The sequence below is a fragment of the Vanessa cardui genome, chromosome Z (assembly GCF_905220365.1).
Source record: "Vanessa cardui chromosome Z, ilVanCard2.1, whole genome shotgun sequence".
NCBI classification, from domain to species: Eukaryota; Metazoa; Arthropoda; class Insecta; order Lepidoptera; family Nymphalidae; genus Vanessa; species Vanessa cardui.
The window spans coordinates 16,286,694-16,302,721 of NC_061154.1; the positions used below are offsets into that span (position 1 = coordinate 16,286,694).

Sequence of the window (16,028 nt, forward strand, 5' to 3'; positions counted from 1 at the left end):
AGTGTAAAGGTAAAACACAGATTAAACTTAAATAGCTGTTTACTTTACATGCTTCGGTAATACTTTGATCCGTCTTGACTGAAAGAAACTGGGGATTATGATAAAATTCACTAATATTATCATTATAATATATTAATATATAGTTTTTTTTTATAAGCTTTCAAAGTATAGATAAAACAGATGATGTTATTTCAATTGTTAATTAATTCTTATTGCCATCTATTATGATACATATAAACTAGGTAAGAACAAATCTCATGAAACAAAATGTAGATGGCAATAGTATGGCTAATTATTATTTATAAGTAACTTAAAAAATGGTATATTTCTCGCTAACTTTTATATTTTTCATGTTAACTTTACCTAACTAATGCTGTTAAGGATGTTAATAATGATGTTACTGCTTACATGGTATCAAGTTTCTGTGTGAGGCCGTCTGGGTAGGTCCGATATTCTACCGCCAAACAGTAGCTGTGTTCTGGTTTGAAGGATGAGTAAGCTAGTGTAACAGTCACAAGGGACATAACATGGTAACACCTTAGTTCCCAAGGTTGGTGTAAGAAATTGTTACTATATCTCATTATTCTTTTGTCTATAGCCTGGGCGTTAGAAATCACTTACCAATTACCATCTCATGGTACATTTGTTCGTACGCCAACCCACTACACTTTCAATAGGGAAGATGCAAATATAATATTTATGCAATTTTTGGTGTTAAAATGTGGAACAATTATAAAACAAGTGGCCCCACTGCCAGGCTTATATTTGATGTAATGTTATTTTTTTAACAATAATTATTATATAAAATTTAACAATAATTATTAATTAAAGTAACTTGAAACGGAACGTATTTCAAAACACTGTTCAGTGACGTCACTCCTGTTAAGACTACTTATTTTAGTTTAGTCACTTATTTATTTTTATAGTTGTAAAAAAAGTGAATATCGAAACGAAAAATAATTGCGTATTTGGAATAAAAATGGAAGTTGGGTTTTCAAAGCAAACTCCAGATTTCTCTTTTCAACTTCGAACCGCTTTTTTCTCAAATTTGTGTCAGAAGGTCCACTCAAAAACCATTTATTTGAAAACTTTGTTGAAGTAGATGAACACATTGCAACAAAACATAGGTCAATACGGCTTTTTTCGGAGTATCGAATAGTCAGTTTTAAATTTTTACAAAAAAGTATCGAAGTCGAAAAAATGCATATGTATGAAAGCAAGTGAGGACAAGTTCGCTCAACGGGTGACAGACAGGAGTGACGTCATAAGAAATAAAGATGCGTTTTCACGCGAAAATTTAAAATGACATTTTGAAACTGCATTTTTACATTAAATTAGAGTGCTTTAGATTTTTAGTATACTTGTGGTCTATCCTGTAGGGAGTTCTTTATAATAAACACAAAAATAAAAATAGCCCTAAAATAATATATAAAATAAATTCCCTATTTTTACTTTTTGTTGACTTCTGTTCTTGTCGGGAGAATTCTAAATTTGAATAATTGTAAATTACGATGACGTTTTTGTAAACCTCTAACAAAATATCTTTTTAAATTTCAATATTCTTTTTGTGGTAAATATTATTATTTTTGTTTATGACGTTTTGTTGTTGTTGTTTAATTTTTTTTAATTGATATGCATTCATCATGGTCATAAATAAATTGGCTCTTGATTTGCTAACATACCGACTTGACATTTACTTTGTTGACCAATTAGTCAAACTATATCTATATAGAGTTCTACTCCTTTCTATAGTTTAATTGATTGTTTATTAAAATATCTCTTTATGTTTATTTCATCAATTTTTGATTTATATTTAATTGTATAATCATCTGCAAAACATTCACAAATAAAACAAAAGCCATTTTAATTTAACTCCAGTCAAATATTTTTTATTATAAAACCTTAGGTTGTGCGTTAATAATAACAACAATTAACATAATTGACGTTAGATTCTAGTAGGCATAAATTTCTGAGCTCGAGATGAATTATAAAGACAAATTAAGCACGTGAAACAGCGGTGCTTGCCTGGGTTTGAACCCGCAATCGTCGGTTAAGATGCACACGTTTTAACACTGGGCCTTCTCGACTCTAATATATAATCAATAACACCGTATCATGATAGAAAGCAAATTAATAATAAGATATGTTTGCAATTAAAATCATTTATAGACTCAACCGATATCCCATTGATATAATTCTTGCAGACTAACAGCTAACGACTCCCTCGCTATCATAAGCAATATATCCTAAACATTGATCTATGTATCTAGACACGCGGTAGCTTGTCAGCAAAGTTCAGGTAATAGAACTGGCGAGTAGCACGGTGTGTAATTTTACACGAACCATTTGGAGCCACTTTTGACCCCTTCATAGCTCAAAAACTGTTTGATATAAACGTGTCAAATTTGTCTTGTCTGTCTTTGTCTAATCTATTAAGACTTGCGAGATATATATGTGCTCCAAAGTTCATAAACACATCTCAAACGATTATTTAGATATTAATGTCCAAAAATCGACATTTTTATCACTGACTGACCTATAGATCAAAACTATTTCCCACTTCCAGGTGACCTAGAATGTTCAAATTTGGCATATAGGTAGATAATTAGGCGAAGATAAAGGAAAAAATCTGAAAATGGTATATTTTTATCATTTAGTTAAAATATTACATTTTATTGGTTATTACGATATACGAATTATATTATAGCCTTGTTACAAATATAAGCACACAAAAACTACACTTATATTCATAAGCACAAAAAAAACAATGATACTTGTCTGGATACGCAATATTTGGTTAAGATTCATGTTTTCCAACGACTGGATCATAGCAGCTCTTAATGTACGTTAATACTAACTAAGCAATATGGAGCTGTCCTCAATTATTCTTAGATGTTCTGAGTTATAATTTGTTAGTATAAACTTAAATTGTAATTCGTATTTATAAACATATAAGAACTAGTCAAGTCAGACCTTAGTCTACAATACATTATTCTGAGTTATAAGGAGAAATGTTATTTTATATATTATTAAATGAATTTCAGGAAGGATAATGGAACTTGGCACCCATTTAGATCTCACTCCTTTTGTCGTTGAAGTCAACAACCAAGGTACATTTCATAATAATGAACTTGGCTCTCATTTTACATTTATGTTTTCGATGGGATACATACAATACATCTAAAAATGTGTCGGTGACACCTCAACGTGAATGCTGCAAGGCGAACTGCCCACAGATAAATTAATATAAGTAAAAAAAACACAGTATACATTTTAATAGTCATTTATTTAAAAAAAACAAAAATAAAATACGAAAATGAAACTAATCTAATGAAACATATTCCTAGTACACTTATTATATTCGGTACATAGTGTGAATATAATTTAAGAATAAAAATTATATTATATTTTAACACTATAGCTACTTTTTGCTAAATAAATAGAAAAGAAATATACAGAGATATTTGCATCAGATAACAACGCATTCGTGTGGAAAAACTAATCCTCGAACAGCGACTGTGGGACATGCTGAAAATATAAAAAAAATAATGAAACATACTATAAATTATATATAGAACATGGAAGGGTAAAATGGAAGCACAAAAGATAGTCGAAATTTTCTTTTTTTTCTCTATGAAGGATATTATGAGAAAGAAAGAGACGACAATATATCCTTACCATTCGCGTTATCCGATAATGAACATTAGCTCTCAATGGTTTGGAATATGTGATCCTTTATTATAATTAGGTTGATATTACAATGATATTGCAGCATATAATTAGATTTTTCTTTCATAAAGACAAAAGCGGCGGGAACTTGGGGGCGCTGCCACCGGACAGTCTATTAGACAGTATTATTTTACATAATATTAATTGTTAGTTAATAAATACATGTTATATTAAATTAATAATATATTTTATTTTTTTATTTAATGTTGCTGTTGTTACCTTTCTCACATCGCTGTCCAAAAAAACCCGTACCCTCACATTTGCAAGCGTACCCTGGTTGCTGAACCGTTTGAGTGCAGATTCCTCTCATGCACGGTACTCGCGAGCATGGATTTGCACTTCTCTCTGTTAAAAGAAGAAAAATAGTCTTTAATTTAAATTAATCCACTCCATTATTATAAGAAAAATATGTGTGTGTGTGTGTGTAAATAGTGATTTTTTAGAATTGGATAATAAGTTCCGAAGATTACCTCATACACACAAACGAATTTTAGCTCTTTATAATATTAGTACAGCTTTTTTTTCTTATCTTTGTAGTAGAGCCTTGTAGAAGCTTATGTGAACTACTGCTTATTACACCGAACTAATTATTACACCGCTAAACAACATATTTGAGTTATATTATGTTCCAGTTTCAAGCCTGAGTGAGCCAGTGTAATTTGACATATATACATACAAATGCATATGTACTTGGCTCTCTATAAACACTTTAATTCTTTTAAGAACTCTTCCTAGGCAATTTGATAACTCAGTATTATGTAGCGTAGCGCGTAACGTAAGTATACAATACATATATTTATTTATTACCTAACAACTATAGATAATGCATGTACTTGGTCATTAAATAATATATTATGTACATATATAATTTTGATCGATTAAAAACATATGATATATATTGTCATTCACATGATTTTATCTTAAAGATCAAAGGAGCATTGTAAGCATAGTTTAACGGTTAAATCTTTATTTAATCACTACATAGTATAAAACAAAGTCGCTTTCTCTGTCCTTATATCCCTATGTATGCTTAAATCTTTAAAACTAAGGATTGTGATGCGTTTTTTTAATAGATAGAATGATAATTTTAGAATTTTATAATGTGATGTCGTAAATAAACAAATATTGTATTACATTTACTATCAGTATACCCGTGCAAATCCTTATATAAAGTTTTATGTTAGTATATGATATGTATAACAAAATTGTAGGTTAGGGTTCAATCAATGCACTCCCTGCAAACCGGAACACGCAGATACAAATTATTGATATAATAACGAATGCATGAGGGTGGGTATCCTTTGTTCAGCCCGCCTGCGTGTGCTGTTAGACATCTAGGCGGGCTTAAAATAAGCTTTACCAGTAAATTTACAGGATCGGACTTCAATAATTGAAAGTTATATTCATGATTCTGTAGAATGTTTTTAGAAAATATTTCGTAAAAAATAATTCTTATATCTTTTCGGATAGAGCTGAGCTATATTATGAAATTTTATATCCTTACTAATTTTATTAAGATGATAGTATGTATGGATGTTTTTCTTTCACGCAAAGTACTGAGTATAATTTAATGGTGGTAGTAGTGGCCAGATGCACGAGAGTAATGCTAGACGACAGGATACTCGTGTGTACTCTCGAAGTGGTAATCACCTCAACAATCGAAGCCGCCAACGATCTGAAAGAACAACTTACACGCCGATTTGGCGAAAAAGCTAAATCAAGGGTACGAACTATGGCATCCGTGCTAGTAAACGGGTTCAACGAGAGCACAAAGTGCAACCGACTGACGGTCGACGAAGCCCTCATGAACCACTTCGGAGCCATAGTAATGGCGACACAGCTGTCTGGAGCTAGTGAGGTGGTCCTTATCGGAGACATCAACCAGTTGCCTTATATCGACAGAGAAAATCTGTTCGAAATGAGGTACTGCCGGCCAAGCCTGACAACAAACATTACCCGCGAGTTATCCTGTACGCACCGAAACCCCCTGGACGTCGCATACGCCATTAGTGAGGTCTACCGCACCATCTACTCTGCAAGCCCTATAATCCACTCCCTCAAAATGAAGAGATTCACTGACGCCAACAAACCATCCGACCAAACCGAAACCCTATATCTGGTCGTTACGCAGGAGGAAAAGAAACTCCTGATGGACCAGGGATATGGAAAAGGAGAAGGATCAGGCGTCATGACCATCCACGAATCTCAGGGACAGACCTACGGCGACGTTATCATAGTCCAGTCGAAAAATGTGAGGCTCCGTATTCACGAAAGTGTTCCTCACGCAGTTGTGGCAATTACTAGACACACTAACACCAATGTCTACTACACGGACGATGGTGACGACGCTATCGGCAGATTCATCGGCCGAGCGGTGGGTGCTTCAGAAAGGACCCTTCTGAACGGCCAATGTTCTTGAATTAACCGGATTATGTGGGATTCTTAACCACGTATATCGGAAGCAGTCATAGACACAGAACAGAGAGGCTGTGTGATCGTCTGTATTGCATCCGTGCTGTGGAGACCTCCTCAGGGGGCGAAGGTAATCTTCCCCCCTACGATCTCATGCCTAAGATATATTTCAGTGGGATATGTACGCCATACCCATCTATCTAAGAAGGAATTAAATTTAATATTATATTTTATAAAGGTCAAATGCACGCTAAGAGATGGTAGCATGAAGCGACGTAATTTTCAAACTCTTTATCCCATCAAGAACGCCTTAAGGTAACAAGCAAGCTTCCATTTACAATTCATTATTTCTACAAAGTCAAAGGTAATCTAATGGACGAAACATTTTATGAAGGATACGAAGTAAGTAGTTTATTCAGTATTCAAAGAATTTTAAATGTAGCCTTCAAAATAACGTAATTCAAGGCTTGTATATGATAAGACGATAAACAAGTAAGCGGATGGAACCGCTTGAGGCAGCTGCTACCTATCCTAACTCATTAATTGGGCTCATTAGAAATAATTTCTCAGGTTTATTACATAGATAAGCTGATGCGTGGAAACACATCTAGCATGCTGCATGCTTCGTCAGCGTAGGAATGCAAGTCAGCAAGGTATTATTTGTTTTTTATTTATGGAATAGGTTGGCGGACAAGTATACACACCACCTGATGGTAAGTGGTACACACCACCCATAGACAATGACGCTGTCAGAAATATTAACTATCCCTTACATCGTCAATGCGCCACCAACCTTGGGAGCTAAGATGCTTTGCTCCTTGTGCCTGTAGTTACACTGGCTCACTCACCCTTCAAACCGGAACACAACAATACTGCGTACGGTTGTTTAGCGGTAGAATATCTGATGAGTGGGTGGTACCTACCCAGGCAGGCTTGCACAAACCCTACCACCAAGTAATAAATAAAGGTTGCAGGAATCAGTTTGTTTGAAGCAATAAATAACTAATTAAACGTATCGTATTATTTAATACTCGTCCGCACCGGATTTTGCTTTCATTGTTTTCATTGGTATATTTCAATCACTGGCATATTACACTTCGAAAATATAGCAGCAAGAAATATAGTCAAACACAGGGAGCGTTTAAACAGCCTTCATGGCCTTTTTTATCATAGATCACGGTAGCTTGTACTCTGCACGCTGTAAATTTTCAAGCAGCTGTTTTAAATTTTTCAAAGAATTAGAAAGCTTGCATTTTTTTATCGCTTACTTTTTGTAAGTAAGATTCAAAAGTATTCGAGGTATTCTATTTATTTAATCGGCTCTAAATAAATTTTGTGTATATAATATGGATTAGGCTTTATATAGGCTTTAAATTGCGATTCGTCCCTGTAACATATTGAATCTCTGATACAACATTTTCGAATAATTGTGATTAAAGCAATATGGGCACTATTTACGTGATTATTGAGCTTAAACTTGCTTGTATATCCGACGATTTGCGGTATCATTTGTGACAGTTCAACGAGTCTTCCGATCTCGAATCATGAATATAGAGTACATTGATAATTATATAATCATTCATGCATAAATGTATAAGTACATCTCAAGTTAACTTTTCAGTGTTTTCAGTATGTCAGTATTATTATCATTTCAATTATTGCAAGGTATTTTCAAAACCGTGAAAAAATACTGAAACAATTGGAGCCTTGTGTTTAGAGCGCGTGTATTTTACTTCCAATAGCAATAGATTGCGGGTTCGAACCCAGAGAAGCACCGCAGAATTTAAATGCTCTTAATTTGTAGTTGTAACTTATTTCGTCTTCGGCGATGAAGGAAAGCGTCGTTGTCGTCATCTGCATGTATCTAATTTCAAGTAAATTATGCCACATGGGTTTGCCATTAACCCGCATAGAAGGAGTGTTATGGAATAAGCGCCAAAAGTTCTTTTCAAAGGGAGAAGGGCCTTAGCCCAGCAGGGGACTTTTACAGGCTGTTTCTTCACCTTATTTTGGAAAATAAAGAGAGCGAAAATACTTTAGTGTAAGAGAAAAATACTGCCAAAGATAATCATCGAAAATGAGTCAGCGATATGCGACTATAATAAGAAAAAAAGCCAGGTACCCAAGTAACAAATGTAAAAATGTAATGTAAGTAAGTATAAATGGTAGCACCATTAGACGGTTTATAATAATAATTCAAAAGTTTGAGACTCATTGACAATCTACGGTACTAATCTTAATGTCCCATTGCACTTCTGTACAGGTAATTTATGTAATAAGTAATGTCTACCCGCCTTTGAAGAGAAAGATAGATGTTTGATAGTCATTACCCATTTCGATATCCCTGGAATCTAATGTACAATATTAAATGAAGATTGGTTAACTTAGGACGAGAAACGAACGCGTAACAAACAAACTTTCGCATTTATATTATTAGAATTAATAATGAACTAATTATTTTACAGATCAATGAATCGATCAAGATTGACGTATAGAAGGTGGAATGGGTTACTAATTGGACAGGTCCAAGTAGAAGGAATTAAAACAAATGCTTGAGCAGACTGGATGAGGAAAATCTGGAAACCGGTTTATGAGATCTATACCCTCAACGCTAAAGTAAAGTAAAAAAAGAGTAAAGTAGCAGCCCGTAAATTTCCCATTGCTGGGCTAAGGCATCCTCTCCTATAGAAAAGAGAGCCCTCAACGCTAATTAAATATATTTTGTTCCGATTCAGGTTTCTGCTTTTTAAGGGTTAGTGGAGTTTGGTAGCGTTTCTCGCGAGTGTTGGTTATCCGTCTTCACCTCCAACAATAGTAATTCTTTGAAAGCAGGATCTAGATGTTTTCGGTGAGTTGTATGAGTTGTGTTAATCATTATTATAACTATATATTATACCTCTCAATGCGTCGAGACATTCTCTTCTGGAGTGGAAGACGAATTCGGTTTTGCACCCGTAGCCGCAAGTGCAAGTTGAGCTCATAATCTTGCACCCATATTGAGTCTCTTCCGGCTCGCAAGCCAGAACCAGCACTGGAAAATAAAATACAAATGATAAAATGCATACTGAAAATTATAATTTGAAGTACAAGTGCCCTACTTGGTACCACCCACTCATCAGTTATTCTACCGCCAAACAACAGTGCTCAGTATTGTTGTGTTCCGTTTTGAAGGGTGAGTGAGCCAGTGTAACTACAGGCACAAAGGACATAACAACTTAGTTCCCAAGGTTGGTGGCGCATTGACGATGTAAGGATTAGGTAATATTTCTTACAGCGTCCATTGTCTATGGATGATGGTGACCACCTACCATCAGTTGGCCCATATACTCGACCGCCAACTTATACCATAAAAAAATCTATTTTTGATAGTTATTATGGTACAATATAAATTCAATTATTTTATAATATAAATTCAATTATCGAGAATTACCGCGTGTCAATAAATTCTCCTTATAAACAAATCTTTGAAAACTTATTCTATAATGTTTGAATATAAAGGAAATGAACAGCAGCTTCAAATTATAATTTAACAAACAACGTTCGCTTTCGGATGTTTTTATCTTGATCGCTTCCGTTTAAAGACAGCTTCTAACTGTTTTCATTGGACACAATGAATTATTGTGACGAGTATTAAATTAAAGTCGGACTGTGTTCTCTGAATTACTCATATAGTTGACGTCGTACTAGTTTTTTTTTTACTTTTCACAATAGTATGATTACTTCCGACTAAATTTGTAATCCAGAAGATAATTTATCGAGATGGGAGTGATTATAGTGAAGCAATCTTTTAGCTGGATGAGGCAGGTGTGACTTCTGGAGCAGTACTAATACTTAAGTTTTTTCGTAATTTATATATCAAAATATAGTGTTATACCTACTACAAGAGAATTAAAGGAATCGAGCCAACTTGATTGTATTGGTGTGCGTGCGTTTGACACTCACTAAACGTTATAATACTTTACCTACTAGTGTGGGTGTACTTAGTAGCCAACTGTTAGATACAATTTGTGTCGTCTCGTTTTCAACTTTCACTGTCCATAAACACAAATTATAAATATAGATATAAATATTGGACAACACTTCGTACATTACTCTGATCCCAACGTAAGTAGCTAAAGCACTTGTGTTATGGAAATCAGAAGTAACGACGGTACCACAAACAACCAGACCCAAGACAATATTTTATAGAAAGCTTTTTGTTCATCGACTCGGCCGGGAATTGAGCCCGGGACCTCGGAGTGGTGTACCCATGAAAACCGCGCACTTTACGCATATTAAAAGGAAAATTTTACTTAGGCCTCATATCATTAACATTTGAGAGTTTTAATAAAAGTACATTTATAATATAAATATGGGATATAGGCTTTAGCATTTGCAGTCCTACTAGCAATCCGCTAGGCAATAAGACAGTACATAATGTGTAGCGATAGGCTAGATGCATCATGCATCGATACATCTTTAGAAATGCAATATGTGATTCTATTCATGATATATTGTTAATATAGGGTATATTAAAAATAGTTTACGAACCTTATCGCGCGCGACACTACTATAAATCACTGAGATTAATCTCTACTCACAGTTGCGAGATATTTTTATTAAGTTAATAAATCGCTTGATAACCTTCAAACCCTCTATCGAAGTTTGATTTTCCATCTGTCGGGAGCTGAATTTGTACAAGTATCTTGCGGCAAATGTCTTGTTTTAGTGGGATGTAGGAATCTTTGCTCCTTGTTCGGGGGACTATACGGAGTAGTTCGGATTATACAGAGTGATGAAATAAATTAAACACATAGGTAGTGTTATAGGAAAGGAAAAATATGTTGTATGTATTTTTCAAAGAGATTACTCCAACTGAATGTAAGTCATTTTTGAACCTTCTCTTCATAAGAGGGAGGAGGCCTTTACCCAACAATGTGACATTTACTTACTGTTACATTATTAAGTAATGTTATATTTAATTAAAACCAATTAATCTGTGATTTTTTTGTGATTGTTGTATTCCGGTTTAAAGGGTCAGTGAGGCATTGTATGTACAAATACAAGGGATAGAGCATTTTAGTTCCCAAGGTGGCGGTAATTGCCACATATAAAATAGTTAATTAATTTTAATTTAATTTTTATATTATGTTATTTTTTTTAGTTAATTTCTTACAGTGCTAGTTACCACTTACCATTTCATGGCCCATTTGATCATCTGCTTTTAGAAAAAAATTGTGTCCTAGAAAATACGAATAATAACCGAACATTTGCGAACACGAATCAAGCGTGCACTGCGAGCAGGATATAATTGTGAATACTAAACGTACTAAATGAAATAAATAGTATTCAACAAACTCTTCTCGAGATATTGAACGAAATAAGCTGCCTATTGTCAATAACAGAGCGTTTTGTCCTGAAGTGGAAAATTTAGACGCAATAGCGACATATATTGAAAATAAATGCATTTACTCATAACGAAGATATAAATAAAACTCATAGGAATAAAACGCAATACGAGATAGCTAGAATCCTTCAGCTTGAAGTCTCTGTAATTCAATATGCATATCGTATAACTTTCTTTGAACAATTTCATTTGAAACCTTAGAAATAAACAGCTCCCATTTTCTATTACTCTTGATTTATGTAAATCTTGTAAAACTATACATAGAACAGCTGTCTATGACCATTTAGTAGTGGTCATTTTTATTTAAAAATATCTAACTCACATATACGCATTGGTAAAATTAATGAATTAGCATATTTAATCATTTATGATAACTAGTATCTTGACTAATAAACATATACATATAATAAACTTACTATTATTTTTGAGATTCAACGGGGACAGTTGCTAGCATTCTTGCCACCATTCTACGTGGTCAAGATTTATAAAGTAACTATTTTTAATTAATATTTGTATATATTTAAGCTTTTAATGTTATTAATTCTTATGTTAATAAAGTTTATTAAGCTTAACGTTAACTTTTTTAATAACAATAATAATGATATATTTTTTATAATGCGTTTTAAAACAAAATAACGATTGTGAGTGTGTGGCAGGAGTGAAAACTAAGTCAGGTAGTCCCGTACTAAGATTTCGGTGTAACATATCAAAATTAAAACATATAAACAATTCTGCTAAGATATATCTTAATATATAAATATTATGTATGAGAGTTTGAAGAATTACCAACAGCTTACAATATATTATATTACCTAAGTGAAAAATCATATCCAAAAGTATTTTAAAATGGAATCTAGATCGAGTTGCAGCAATCATATCCGCCTGATATCCGATGTCCAATTTTCTATTCTGTAAACGGTAATAATAGAATGGTTTCTCATATAACTTCAGTAGGGTTTCTTGATGAAACGATAGCATGCATGTTTTTTATTCGTCGATAAGATTATAATTAAAATATCATATTGCTGTATTAACAAAAACCGTAAATGTTTGAACGAGCGGTGAATAACGTGACTGACTGTTACTATTAACTTTCATACAAACTTCCTACCCCCGTTTTACTTCCTGAGGGTTTCATAAAACCCGTTCTTTGCGTTTTTAGGTGTTATGGTTTTTCAGATTTCATGATTAATCTAAATAAAAGATAGGTATTTCACTTTTATAAAAACATATATAATATATGTGTTTGTTTATTAATTAGAAATATTAGATACACATTGTAGAACATACAAGCACCTGCCATGATAACATAGAACTTAAAAACAACTCCTCCTACGCCCGAACAACTTAAATAGTCGAACAGAAATAGAAAACAATACTGAGACGCAAAACAGTTAATTCAAGTCTACAATTAAAAACAATGGTTTATTTAATAGGACGTCGAATGAACTATTTCTTAAATGTGTTCTTTTTATCGGTAAAAAGCCCGTCTGGGTAGGTACCACCCACTCTTTAGATATTCTACCGCCAAACAAACAATACTTGGTATTGTTGTGCTCCGGTTTGAAGGGTGAGTGAACCAGTGTAACTACAGGCACAATAGACGTAACATCTTAGTTCCCACGGTTGGTGGCGTATTGGCGATGAAAGGAATGCTTAACGTTTCTTACAGCGCCATTGTCTATGGGCGGTGGTGACAACTTACCGTCAGGTGGCCCATGTGCTCGTCCACCAAGCAATAGCACAAATATACTTTTAAGTAAAGGCATTTTTACACAACACGTAATAATGTGTATTTGGTAAATCATCTCAGTGATGAAAAGAGTCTTCTCTACGATTGCTCTGTATCTAATGGGAAATATCCCATTATATATGCGATAGAATACTATCGCATATATAATACACGATAGTATTTTAACATTGTATATATTTTTGGTGAGATACCATAGCAAATAGGTGCCACAAAACGAGCCTACCGGCTTAATTTATCTTTGTACCACCCCGCACTCTACTAATCAATCCTGACATGCTTTCTGCCTCCTCCCTAACAGTGAAAGAGCTTAAAACCAACGACCTGTTACTATTCTCGTGTATTTTAATTGTATTAAGTTCAATCTGTAGTTCCTTTCAGTTCTTTTGGGTACAGTGTCAAAATAATTTGATTTTTAAAATCATCAGATAAATAGAAGCATATTTTGTTACATTCACAGTGTAAAGCAGCGGTTAAGGAAAACATCGTGAGTAAACCTGCACACGTCTTATTTCATTGAAATTTTGCCACATGTGCATTCCGCCGACCGACGATTGAAACAGCGTGGTTATATGTTCCAAGCCCTCTCCTTAATGGAAGAGGAGGCCTTAGCAATGCCGGTGGAAATTTAAAGGCTATTACTTTACTTTTTCTGCATACAATCGAAGCCAGGTCGGATAAGTTAGTAGAGAAAATGGATCTGATTGTTACCTAAGAACGAATATAACGTGAATGCATCTGAGCACATTGAATAAACAAGCCGTATATAGGATATTCTTGTCATGAAAATAGCAGTAATATGAAACGGGACACAATCGCCTACGACCTTTGCAAAGTACTAACATCTCATCCCTTACAAGATGAAGATTATGCGAATATATTCTCATGTAAAGTTTATTCTATTTGTGTATTGTTAAGATTTGAATGCTTTAGAATGATTTAGATCAGAATATCTTGATTGGTCGATCAAATAAATGTGACTTGGACAGTTCAACGACCTAATTTTGAAAAGTGATACATAAAAGATCTGATAAAAATAATGATCTGAGCTGGATCAAAATCGAACGGCACTTGGATCACCACCTGATGGTGGTTAGGTTTAATTAAATAATGACAAATATATATTTAATTATAATAATAATAATAAGCCCAGATGTTTAGAACGCTTACATCTTAACCGATGAATTTAAAGACAAGCAAGTACCACTGAATTTTCATGTGCCTAATTTGTGTTTATAATTCATCTCGAGCTCGATGGTGAAGGAATACATTGTGAGGACACCTGCATGTGTTTATTAATTTTTAATGTGTAACGAAATTCGGCCACATGTGAATGCAACAACTAAATTCGGGGGAGGGTGTTGGAATATCCTCCTAACCTTCTCCTCAAAGGGAGAAAAGGCCTTTGCCAGCAGTGGGAAATTTACTGTTACTTACTGTTATTATTAATATTACTATACATATTCAATTATTTATAATTTATAGGTCATGTATGGAAATTAGTTAATGTATACAGTTCACGGAAATCGTATCCGAGTTAAACCGTTACCTCATTGTTAAATTAAGCTCTCATTCACAATTGAATAATGATAAATGGAATACATAATGAAGTATTTGATGATATTATCTATATATATTAATATATAAATTTGAAAGTAACTTTGTCTGTCGGTCGCTCTTTCACGACCAAACCGATTAATCGAATTTGATAAAATCTGGTATGAAGCAAACTTGAACTCCAAGATAGGACATAGGGTCCTTTTTTGTCTAACACTTGACAACCAACACCATAAAACGAGAGAAACCGCGGGCGAGTACTAGTATTAAAATAAAACGAGTACTATTATTGGTTAGGTTCTTAATCACGCAACGTTTGCCCACCAGTGGGATCGGTTTAGATAGAAAGGATTAGCCGGATATTACAGTCAGGTCTTCACTACGAGTGTTTCAGGCTTTTACATATCAATATATGATAATGCGCTTCATAAAACCTCTTTATATTCTAGTACACAATTTCTGTATCATGTAAGTATTTTAAGTAGCAGACATTCCCTTAAATATGTATGAAATAGAATATAATTGAAATGTTCTAGGGCCACGAAATTACATGTTAAAAATTAGAACAGTAGTGATATATGAACAGAAATAATATGTATACATATATCGCGAGCTATCCGGTCATTATCAAACCATACAATATATCGCTGTAGCTATTTTTAATAAACGTACAATTTTATTTATGACAAAAACTAATATCGTCAAACATAATAGGCGTAATGCTTTTGATATAAAATTCGATCGCAATTTGTTTTACAAGTTAATTCCAACAGCTTTCATACATCTGAGTAGCATAGATTGTTTTTGAAGTCAAACAAGACGCTAGCTTTAAAAATATGCTTTGATAAATAAGATTATATTTTTAAAAATATTATTGTTATCAGTCGAAAATTCTTAATTTTATTTTTAATATTAAAAAGCAATATTTTGGAATTCGCTTGATATAATAAATAAATTACACATTTTAGAATACAATAAAGAAAAGCAAGAAAATAATTTAAGTAATAGAATGTTCTATTCTAATTAAAAATAATAAATAAAAATGTAGAGTATTGCAAATACTCACTGAAACCGGCCGCGATGGCGATGACGAGAAGTGCGGTGCGTGTGCGCATCGTTAGTTTGATTAGAGAACAAGCTTCGACTGATAACAGCGAGCCACTGAAGTGAACGCCCGCTGTACCGCCTTATCTA

The 16,028-nt window shown here is 33.7% G+C and overlaps 1 protein-coding gene across 2 annotated transcripts; it reads right to left on the reverse strand.

Annotated features, from left to right (window-relative positions):
• Window positions 1-3,267: 3,267 nt before the first annotated feature.
• LOC124543130 (cubilin-like) lies at window positions 3,268-16,028 on the reverse strand. 2 transcript variants are annotated; one of them, XR_006967432.1, is made up of 5 exons: window positions 15,901-16,028; window positions 9,038-9,172; window positions 3,949-4,074; window positions 3,679-3,841; window positions 3,268-3,528 (listed from the first exon to the last, which is right to left on the reverse strand). XR_006967432.1 is itself a non-coding variant. In XM_047121197.1 (4 exons), exons 1-4 carry the CDS (start codon window positions 15,947-15,949, stop codon window positions 3,470-3,472), a joined length of 369 nt encoding a protein of 122 aa, XP_046977153.1. In that variant the 5' UTR covers window positions 15,950-16,028; the 3' UTR covers window positions 3,268-3,469. The 2 variants fall into 2 exon arrangements, 1 of the variants encoding a protein (XP_046977153.1); XM_047121197.1 differs by lacking the exon at window positions 3,679-3,841.